General features: G+C 44.2%; 1 protein-coding gene across 1 annotated transcript; it reads left to right on the top strand.

The window, feature by feature from the left end:
* The first annotated feature begins 4,997 nt into the window (after window positions 1-4,997).
* Window positions 4,998-10,644, top strand: LOC147796357 (uncharacterized). The gene is made up of 4 exons (XM_087147792.1): window positions 4,998-5,268; window positions 7,305-7,348; window positions 7,913-7,981; window positions 8,573-10,644. Exons 1-4 carry the CDS (start codon window positions 5,202-5,204, stop codon window positions 8,738-8,740), a joined length of 348 nt encoding a protein of 115 aa, XP_087003918.1. The 5' UTR covers window positions 4,998-5,201; the 3' UTR covers window positions 8,741-10,644.
* The last annotated feature ends 1,368 nt before the right edge of the window (window positions 10,645-12,012 follow it).

Genomic DNA, 12,012 nt, shown 5'->3' with positions numbered 1-12,012 from the left:
CCTTCGCCTTTTGCGGTGCCATTTTTAAAAACCTTTTATCTCGTATTTATGTTGTGGTTCTGAAGAAGTTCGTGCTGAAATAAACTGTGTTGCTTGCCTTCAAATTTGTCAGGGACGATGGAAGGTCGAAGCTTCGAGTTCATTCGCTCTATGAAATGTCTGTTCGTTCAAAAGCCGTGACCGAAACGGGCTTCCACTTTCAGAGGTACGGCTACGTCCTATCCTCGTACGCGTATCGAAGACCCTTGACCTAGCTCTAGACATCCCAGTCGGATGCCATTCTCCACGGACGTTCAATAACGCCCCCTGTTGGTCCTTTATGGCAAGGCTGTGCGTAGCCAGTCGACAGAGGGCGACAAAGTACACATACGTGCAAGTACACTACATATATGCGTTGATGAGTGGGGTGTGGGCCACGTGCCACACAATGGGGGGAAAGGCGGGTCACGTACCTAGTGAATGTCCGTGCTCCTGGGTGTAACTCTACCCATTTGAACTCTTGCAATGAGCAAGACTCATATTAAAGCGGTTCATTTGCTTTAAGCGCCATCTCGAAAAAGGAGGAACCGGGGGCCCCAAACTATTAGTTACGCGAATGCAGAAACGTCCACCTTACAATTCAGATGAAATTATATTAGGCTGTAGTCCGAGTATTGTATATGTAGGATGTTACTTCGAGAACTCGAAGTCACTAAACTCCGTGATACTCCGTGTGCCTTCGAGGCAAAAAGGTTCACAATGGCGTCGTAACGCTAAGGGGTTTTGAAATCGAATTTTTGTGGTGAAATGGTTTGCAGCCCTAAAAAAGCTATTAAACCAAATTTTCCCCTGTCAGCAAATCTACTTGATCTATACCTGCTAAGAAAGGGATACTGGTAGTTTCAGAGCGTGAGACGGAGTATTTTTGGGGAAAAAAATGAGATTTTTGCTCACCAATTTCTCGCTTCCACCCGTTGACTGTCACTCCGTTCTTGCCGGTGGCGTTTATCAGACTGCGCATGCGTTGAGCCCGCCACTGACCGCGCTTGCTCCACATCTTGGCTCGACCATTTTCGGTGGCGGGGGATGACATCTTGTGTTGTTTTCATCGTGGGACCGTCCGGGCTGTTGTACAGTATGTTGTGACCTGGAAACCGACGGTGACACATCAGGCGAGACGCGCGACATGTACTGCGCCGTGTGTGATGTCATCCCCGCCACCGAAAATGGTCGAGCCAAGATGCGGAGCAAGTGCGGTCAGTGGTGGGCTCAAAGCATGCGCAGTCTGATAAACACCAACGGCATGAATGGAGTGACAGTCAACGGATGGAAGCGAGAATTGAATTGGTGGGCAAAAACTCCTTGTTTTCCAAAAATACTCCGTCTCATGCTCTGAAACTACCATTATCCCCTTTTTAGCAGGTATAGATCAAGAAGATTTGCCGACAGGGGAAAATTTGGTTTGATAGCTTTTTAGGGCTGCAAACCATTTCACCACAAAAATTCGATCCCAAAATCCAATAGCGTTACCGTCGCCATGTAAACCTTCTTGCCTCGAAGGCACACGGAGTATCACGGATCCGGAGTTAGTGACTTCGAGTTCTCGAAGAAATACGATGCATGCGTTCGATAACCTCCCCGTAACGGGGTTTGCATCAGCCCAGCTTGAGAGCCATGCAATGGGTCAAATTGAACGACATAATGTTATATTATGCGGGCGGAACATGCATACATCTTTTAAAGTTTTTAACGCATCGAAACCGAGGCTCTCTCTGTGTTGAACATCATCACGCGCGCCTGTGGAGTCCACACAGTACATGCAGTATCCGGTTCGTAAGTGTGACGCCACTTCAGTTTATACCACGCCCACTGCACAAGTTACACGACCATCGCAGGTACGTTAGTTCGCGGTAAATTGCCTTTATTTTTTTCTTTTGATTTTACATGTCGAGTCATCCTGAAAGACTCTTCCACAAAAATTTGCTGCCTGAAAAGTTTGAATTTAACATACCTTCATGTATTTTGTGTCTTGACTCCTTACTTTCAATAGTCTGATCGTATTAAGAAGTTAAGCTGACGCTTACAGCCTCGTCCTATTGGGATTCCTCTATACCAGCCAGAACGTAAAGGCTGTCAACATTTTGCTGGCTTCAGGCCTAGCATCAGCTCTGCAGCAATTGTTGAATGCAGGGTCAATTTTCTTCGCTTGCGACGATCTTTCCCAGACTGGGCATGTCAAAACATACGTCATCTACCTGGAGGGAGATCGAGGTAGGACGTCATCAGGTCATTGAATACGAAGTTAAAAACACATTTGTGAACCCCTTGCTATTTCTCGTAATGTAATTTACGAGAAATACCGCTCCGAGCGGGAACAAAAGAGGGCGTGTTTTTTGTACTCACCAGATAGGCGCCCACAAGGCGCACATTCAAGTATTATGTGCGTTTGACGTGGAGCACGCTGAGTACGTAACTAATTTACTCCGGCATGTATTGTCTTTGCGTACACGCAGAACGCGTGCAAGATCCGCTTGTAACCACCTGTCTTTCTTTTCGCCGATTGGGGGTGCACTTCAGCTCGGGGTGTATTGACCTTTATCATGATACTTCCATGTTTGTCTTGTCCCCCTGTAGACCATTGGTAATAGGGTTTCGAGTCAACTCGGACCCAAACCAACTCGGACCCATGCCAACTCGGCCCCACGACCAATTCGGACCCATGTCAAGTCGGCCCCAATACTAACCCGGACCCACGACCAACTCGGACCCACAACCAACTCGGACCCAATACTAACTCGGACCCACGACCAACTCGGACCCACCCTGAGTCAACTCGGACCCAACCCCAGGAGCGTGATTAACTTGTTGAAAATTTTTATTTTGTCCACTTTTACATTTTAGCATTTGGTAAATGACACTTTTGCACTGCATGCTGCCAAGCTGTAACGTCCTCTCTACACGTTATGCAGGGAGACAGTGGCACAGGCTTCCCAGAATCTCTCCGTTTTCCAGATCCAGATCACTAGCAGAAATCGAATGAGCTTTCACCAAACAGCCCCCAAAGTTTTTGTTGCAATAAAAAGCCACAGATAGGCCCTTCTGATGTACATAGGAGATGCTGCATACGTACAACAGATACTGCAGATATACATCAATGTCACGAACATTGACCTTTTATAGTGTCTCATGGTGTTATCCCCCACCTCACTTTTCAATTTTTTTGGCCTGGCAAGTCTTAAACCTCCACCTTGCCCCATTACCTCCCCACCCCCAATACCGGCAAGATGGAGGAATTCATCCATACAGGCCTTAACTGACTGTCCAAATAACGCAAATAGGTTGGTAATTTCGAACAACAAAAATCAAATCATTTTAAAATAAAAATGTGGAATATTTCCTATTGGCTTAAACTTGGAGACGGTTTTGAAGCGTCGTATGTCTGCTCGCGAGCTCATTATTAATATTTCGTGATCCCACGGTTTCTTATTTTCTACAATAAGACGTGCCATAATCACGAGGGATCATAGAATTATTTATATAAATCCCGAATTTGGGATTGATAGTTTCCGGTTCAGAGTATTTCTTTCACAAAAAGCCCCACAATGCGGGCCTATTTTGGATAGAGGCACTGAGGCGGCTACATTCATATGAGCGCATAGTTTTACTACTATTAGGGGGGTATCTTCGGGGGAAAGGCGAATGAAAAATTCATAAAATTGAAACGAAAAGTGATCGATCTGTCCATAATCTTGAATTTCCAACGAAAAAATGAAGGCCAACCTCTTCGCGAGGTTCAAGAGTCAGCGCTATTTCGGTCTACGGGCGCGTATTGGTGTAATGCAACCATAAGACTCAGTGGGTCCGAGTTGACTCGAGGTGGGTCCGAAACGGCGTGGGTCCGAGTTGGCGTGGGTCCGAGTTGGTTGTGGGTCCGAGATGGTGGTGGGTCCGAGTTAGTATTGGGTCCGAGTTGGCGTGGGTCCGAGTTGGTCCTGGGTCCGAGTTGGCATGGGTCCGAGTTGGAATGGGTCCGAGTTGGTTTGGGTCCGAGTTGACCTGATCCCGGTAATAGTAATACAACTTCTTATATTGATAAAAGGGAACAGACTGTTACTCCTTCCAGCCCCAGTTTGGTTACATTACTTTGAATAGTAGAAAAGCAAGGTGGCTGTCCCATGATAAAGGTCTATGGGTGCAGACCACTAATTCAAGTGAGAATTTCTGGCCAGCTCATTAGCATTAAAAGTGCCCACACAGTATCTTTTGAACAAGGAGATTGTTTGGCCCCCAAAATGGTGAGATTTTGTAAATCCTTGCCAGGATCAACTCCCTGGGTCTTTAAGCTTTCATATGAGAGCAGAATGGCTAAAAACTACGGTTGAAAAATGGTCCTAAATGCCCGAGAAAGTTGAGGGTTGCCACTTGAAAAATTGCTGCAATCAGACTTCGGAAAAATCTCTTTGGGGGGTAATTTTGTTTTGTGGGAATAATTAAAAATGTAATTCGTTAACCCACAAAAAATTGAAAAGAAATTGAAAGATTAGTGACCGGACAAGAATTTCATTTGTGTTTCAGAAATCTCAGGGATGTTGGCGTGCATGTTATTGGTCCCTGAACAGTGCTGATTTTACACTGTTTTCAATGGGGCTTGAATTAGTGGACTAGTACCCCTGAAGCATCCGGTTGGGACGTTTGTGACCCGGATGAACATGTAGTTCCCTCTTTTAGCATTCACAGATTTCAAGACGGTATAGAAATCGCCCGTAAAAGCACAGTTTGACGTCAACTTTTTTGTCCACATTACCTTTCGGAAGCAATTCTCTGAAAATCAAAATAATAATGAGGATTAACCACAGGACGAAGGTGGACAAAACGAACTGACTAACCACACTGCAATGTTGAACTTGAAAGCGAGGCTGACTGTTTAGGTTCACCTTGACCGTAACTGCCGTAGCATAATATTGCGTGCACTTTCACGGAACTTCACACTCAGTGAACCCGGAACGTGCTGTAAGTTTATTCTTCAGCACGACTGTTTGGTAGACAAACAGGTTCGTTCCACACTGGTAACTCGTATGCAAAGACTGGAATGAATCACTATTAGCAGATAGAATCCGGCTGCCGAACTTAACAGGCAGAATATATTAAATTTCGATCTCGCGAAGACTACAGCCGTTTACGTTTTCTGCACGAAGACAAAACAGACTGTGCCTGAAGTCACGATGAAGGGCAGTATTGTTTCGATCGTTCTTTTCGGCTGTGCCGTCATTCTCATATCTGGAAATCAAGGTAAATTCGCTCAATATAGGAAGTGACATGAATTGGCCTGTGTGTTTAATCACATAGACCACTTGGTGTCCCTTATGTGTTTCGCTTTCACTACAGCCACACCTGCTATGGAAAACTGCACGCGATTCGCACTCTTCCGCTTCCGTTTTTGGAATCGAAAACTGTGATTCTTGTATTATTGTAAGAACTTTTAAACGTGACGATTAAGAAATGGGTCTTTCAGCCTTGTGATTGAAAATAATGCTTGTACGCTGGGACAGTGTGAATTTAGGGAAGCCATCACTATGCCTCTGCCACCTTTGTATTGAGGCAGAATTAGGCGAATCGCAGCAATCCCCTGGGACGCGTTCCCAATTTAAACTCACACGGTGGCTGGAGCGGACTATTCCGTTGGGTTCGTTTCATTTTTCAGGTTTACAGAGCCCTGAGTCCGTCCTAAAGGTATATTAATGTTTCAGTGGTTGTCCTCTGGCCTCAACAGATCTTAAAAACCACTAAAACCCACCAAAAGTACATCACAGTACTGTGGGGGCCGTTTTCCCAGGTTATCTGGATTTGAAGGGGGGGCTCGCCACGCACGAGCCAAGCCATACCACCACCACAATACCCCCCCAACAAAAATAACACTTCAAAGGCAGCCGAAAGAGGCCCCTGACAAGTTCCAGACAGCTGTCACTGATAAAGAACATTCCACTGCCTGCCCCAGCCACCGTTTTGTAAACAACCCATTAGACTGTGCACAAGGGACCACTGAGCACACAGTCCTATGGGAATTGCCTGGAGGCTGGCTCAAGGCCGTCTGGTTTTTTTTTTTTTTTTCATTTTTTTCTGGCTAGGAGAGGCCCTGGCTGTAAAATGACTAAACCAGGGTTTTCAGCATGTTCAGGGGTAGGATATGATAAGTGGTCGTGGAATTTGGACTTAAAAAAAAATTAAATGTTAATTAGCTCCAATGGACTCGCCAAAAGAGGCCGCCCTCTCTACCGAGGGGGTTAAGAAATGGGTCTTTGCCGTGTGATTGAAAATAATGCTTGTACGCTGGGACAGTGTGAATTTAGGGAAGCCATCACTATGCCTCTGCCGCCTTTGTATTGAGGCAGAATTAGGCGAATGGCAGTAATCCCCTGGGACGCGTTCCCAATTTAAACTCACACGGTGGCTGGGGCGGACTATTCCGTTGGGTCCGTTTCATTTTTCAGGTTTACAGAGCCCTGAGTCCGTCTTAAAGGTATATTAATGCTTCAGTGGTTGTCCCCTGGCCTCAACAGATCTTAAAAACCACTAAAACCCACCAAAAGTACATCACAGTACTGTGGGGGCCGTTTTCCCGGGCTATCCGGATTTGAAGGGGGGGGGGGGCTCGCCGCGCGCCAGCTAAGCCATACCACCACCACAACACCCCCCCAACAAAAATAACACTTCAAAGGCAGCCGAAAGAGGCCCCTGACAAGTTCCAGACAGCTGTCACTGATAAAGAACATTCCACTGCCTGCCCCAGCCACCGTTTTGTAAACAACCCATTAGACTGTGCACAAGGGACCACTGAACACACAGTCCTATGGGAATTGCCTGGAAGCTGGCTCAAGGCCGTTTTGTTTTTTTTTGTTTTTCATTTTTTTTTCTGGCTAGGAGAGGCCCTGGCTGTAAAATGACTAAACCAGGGTTTTCAGCATGTTCAGGGGTAGGATATGATAAGTAGTCGTGGAATTTGGACTTAAAAAAAATTAAATGTCAATTAGCTCCAATGGACTCGCCAAAAGAGGCCGCCCTCTCTACCGAGGGGGTTAAGAAATGGGTCTTTGCCGTGTGATTGAAAATAATGCTTGTACGCTGGGACAGTGTGAATTTAGGGAAGCCATCACTATGCCTCTGCCGCCTTTGTATTGAGGCAGAATTACGCGAATCGCAGTAACCATAGAGCTCGTTACTGAGGTTTGGGTTAAAATCTGACCGATTTTAATAGTTACATGGTTTGGCACTTTTGCGGTCGCATATAAACTTGCACACAAATGACAGATAGTTTTTCACCCCCACAGCTGCCCTTGCTGAAAGCGAAGCAAATGGAGGCGAAAACCTAAGGGTAAGTCAAGTACCCTGCAAAAATGGTGTTAAATTGATACCTGTAGGTTACATAGGTCAACACCAGACCAATGTAGTGTCAAATTGACACCACTTTTTTGTAGTGCATGTGTGGTCATCGCAGGTTGGATTTTTGTAGCAAACTGACTCCACACACCTCAGGTATCAACTGGCTTTGCTCATCTGGTGACGCCCCCCCAAAAAAAGAACCCAACTGTCGTGTTAGTTGGAAACCGAAAATGAACTTATAAAATCAATTAGCATGGTAAAACTTCACCGTAGGCACATTGGAGTTGATTTCTAACGGAGTGCCCTGAAATAAATGAAAGTTAAATGAATGACTGAAAATGATGAAGAATTATTACATACTTTATGCAACAAACTGGCAGAAAAATGGCTCTGCAGACTTGATCACGCTGCAGTTATAGGTCACTGTGTGTATTGCTTCCTTCCATTTCGAGGCTATTGCAAAGAGTTGCCGGGAGGTGCTTTGGTGGAGTGCCACTGGAAAATTCATCAGATTTCTCCTAAAGATAAAGAGTGTTTTGAACCGTTTGTTTGACAGAATTCCAAAGAGTCTCGAAAAAAGATCACTGTGGGAAAACTTCTGGAGAAGATAATGAGCCCCTCTAAGGTGAGAGGACCACCCCTTTGAAACAAGTGGAACAATCCGATCCACTCTCTGGATTACGTTATTTTCTGTGGGCAAAATTACCAACGGAGTTGGTTACCAACGGAGATAGTAGGTATCAACCCCATGGCAAAAGTGTGTTTTGAGTGTCGTTGACAAGCAATACCAGTACAAGTTACAGTATAGTACCCAGCACATTAAGAGTCTGGGTACGGTACCTACCGTCGGCTTTATTTTTGAAAAATGATACTTATGAAACACGTTGCTTTTGGTGGACGCCGTGTTTGTCGATATTTATTTACCCCCTATAGGTCACGTGACACAGCGGGCGCAATCGGTCTATTAATAAATAGTGGGGCTGTCAATAGTACCGGTATGACAAAAGTAGATTGGATTGGAGTGGATTTTGGCAGAAGGATTAGCTTTATGAAGCATCAGCTGTGGGTGTGGCTTTCTTTTGTTTTTCATATTTTTTAAAAGCCATCGTATTGAAAAAAAATCGTGTCTTTCGGGGGAGGGGTGCAGGAAGTTTGAGGGGCGGAGGGGTTGCCGAGGTATGGGTAGACTGATGGTTCTTCTTCTGAAATTTCTCAGAGAATACGACGTGGCGTGTCGACAAGTAAAGACGACAAATCGAGACCCATTTGCCCCGACTGGCAGGAGGGTGCCGAGGCAGAGCCCAGCAGCATGTGTTACCCGTCGGAGATCGAGCCCATCGACATGGAACCTTGGCCGCAAGTCCCCCGGCCTCTGCCCGTGTAAATAAAGACGCGCGAGGGCGGTCTTCTCCCTCCATACGGCCAGCTTCGGCCTAGCCGTGCTGGCGCGAGTCCCTTGCGATGTGTATATACATGTAGGCTTTTAGCGACCAGCACAAATCTCCAAATTCCAAAGAGTGAAAACTCACTTCCTTCTAGAGGAAATGTCACAAAACTCACCACCTCCAAGTGAATCTTGTGACAAGACGAAATTCGAGTGAAATTCCCACATTCCAATATTTCGACATTTCACACCAAGTTCTCAAAGGAAGTGGTTCTTTTTCAAGCTACTTCAGTCTAACTTAGGAGTGGTTTTTACTCCAAGTCATCAAATCCTTAGTCTCAATACAATGTAGTTAGAAATAAGAGAGCGGTCTACTGATCGTTTCGACAGCAAAATGACTTTGAATTGTGTCATTTGGAGCGTAAAAAGGGTCCATGTAGTTGTCGAAGATTAGGTGGCCTAACTATTGTAAAATTTATTGGGGGAACACGGAAGTGCCCCCTTTTTTGAAGGAGACACTGAAAGCACATTGAATATGTCTTGAGGAGGAATATTCCCCAGGGCCATAGCCGAGCTGCTAAAGAGAAAAGCACCAACTTCAGACTTTGGAACCAAAATGGTGTTCATTATTACAGTACAGCATGAGTGTATTGTGTCCCAACTGTCCATGTGCACTGACGCATAATCCACCATATTGGTTCCAACCATTGTGACACTCATGTCGCAACTCTCTGTAAAAAAGCTCTGCCCTGCAAGCCCCTTTCCGTAGTTACACCACTGTGTGACACGTTTTCAATGTGTATAGGATGTTACTTCTACAGGACACCTTTTTATTCTCGGAACGAATTTCTGGAATTATTTTAAGTAGGCCTACTACACTTACTGCAACTTTATCGAATGTAAAAGATTTACCTATATAATGATGTCCCATTTCCTTAATTCGCAATGTCAAGGAATTATTGGGGTGGGTAGTGCACCCACATTTGTGAGTTGATGCGGCTGTTGTTAGGCAAATCGATTGTACTAATTTTATGCGCACAGTGAGAGCGCAATTTTGTATTATTCATAAGTTGTTGGGTTGCGATTTGTTTTCTCCACCCAGTGCATTCGTCCACATGACCCGTTTTAGCCAATCCGCAAGGAGCTGAAAATGGAGATAAAAACTGACGAATGGGCATTTTGTGAAGAAAATACAGAAACAACCCGTTCAACTTTTGCAATAAATTTGTTCGTGAAACTTCTTTATTAAGCTCAGAGAATTTTTTTAATCACAGTTTAAATTTCAGGAACAGGAATGCGCTCAGTTTGAGGAGGAGCGTTCGCGTTCTCGCCCCTTTTTGTCCTTCCTCCCACTGCTGCTTCATTATGCACCAAAACAAAACAGAAGGTTTTACTAATGCGTTGAGCCACGAGGAGAATTCAATCCATTGTCTAGCGGTGGCTAGCTATCTACATCTGCATGAGCATAAAAGCTTTCTTCCTGGTCCAAGCTAATGGATTAACGGATTGCGCAACTCATCGGCTACGTGCTCAAGTATACTTCTTTTTTCATTATCACGCTCGGTGCGTGTATACCAAGTCATACTGAGACATGCAGTCGGCGCCACCAGGGTATCGTAGGGCACACACTGTCTTCGTTACTTTACAAGTCCAAATGGGTTTATAACGTATAAGTTAACTGTGGAAATATGCCAGGTCCAAGTTATCAAATGCTTCCGATATGACCAAGGAGGGTATAGTGACTAGCCAAAAGACCAAACTTCTGCTTTTGCTAATGCGGTTTAATTACTTCAAACATCAAACCGACAAACATTTAGCTGCAAGAAATGATGAAATAAACTTACTATTGCTTTAGTCTATGTTATACAGGCACACACGATTGGTAAATAAATTGTTAAAATAGAGTGCTCCCTTTTATCAAGTTAATTTGAGGCTAATTGAAAATGCAATACCGTGACGGCAAATGAGCATTTCGATTAATGTGCCATGATTACACAAACAGCATGAATTCTTAAGATCATTACAAATTTTTAACTGGCATTATTATTGCCGAAATGCTTTCCTAATGAATGACTGTGTCATACACAAGGATCAAGTCATCAAATTATCTAAATGAAATATATATTAAACTCACCAAAGGTGACAGCACTTATCCCGTTGGCTGCTTACATACACATTTGTTCACTGCATGAACTCTACAAGGCCAGTGAGCCTTAACCAAACAACAGCACTACAGGGGAATCCGGCCAGTCACTCAGGCATGAAAATTTACATGACTTCAGGTAGACCAGAAGCTTATTTGCATAAAACACTGTGAATCTGCTTTGAGAAGCATTTGGTCTTTACAGAAGGATAGGAATGACGGAGCTGAGATGAAGACCAAATTTACAATCTGTTCATCGATCGGAAATCCCCATCGATCAGAAAATCACGCACTGGAGTATCATCTGGAAAATATTGATAGGAAAGTTTCTGAGCGATTGATCTGTGCTGCCAAAGTCATACATGAATTGTCATTGCTTTAGTTCTTTAAATGGAACCTGCAATCGCCATCAAACATGAAACAGAAAATATAAGCACAGCAAATCGAAAAATTGAACTGTGGAAATGGACTTTCCGCGTTAGAAGTCGTGTCTGGATGTGACATGGCATGCGACAATGTTTTCCTCGGACTCGGGAATTAGTCAGCTGAGAGACGGCAGGTGTTATTTATTGACTGGCAACATTTCGCATCACAGACTTGAAAAAAACCCAAGAACATTCATCATTCTCTGCAAGCAAAGGACATTGAAACCGGCGATCTATTTAATGCTGATTTCTGAGTGGAAAAATTAGTTTTACAGTCCTGCATCAATAAGACATAGGATTCTTTGAGCTAATCTGTTTTTTATCGAGAATTATTTCTGCACAGAATCACGTCTTTTTCCGTGCATGGGGAACGCCATCTTGTGTGACGTCACACGCATGAGTGGAGTTAGAAAACAAGGAACAAACGCATATCGGTACTTTTTTTACGCTCGCGCTATGTGGGTGGAACGGCCGTGATATAAAACAAAACATTGCTATTGTTTTACTCTGTAAAAAGGGTTCGACATATTTTTACTAACTTTTGATCTAAATTTTCTGGTGCAAATATCAACTTCCTAACTTCTGGTTACAAAGTGTCCAACTGTTCGGTAAATCTTTTGGAAAAATGGCCAACATAGTAAAAGTGACCAACATTTTGGATTAGCTTTGCCCAAATATTTTACAGTTTAGAATTTTTAAAGTTT

This window comes from Acanthaster planci, linkage group LG17 (genome assembly GCF_054643075.1).
Source record: "Acanthaster planci isolate LZ-2023a linkage group LG17, COTS_SCS, whole genome shotgun sequence".
Lineage (NCBI taxonomy): Eukaryota > Metazoa > Echinodermata > Asteroidea > Valvatida > Acanthasteridae > Acanthaster > Acanthaster planci.
This window is presented reverse-complemented; position numbering and strand designations above follow the sequence as displayed.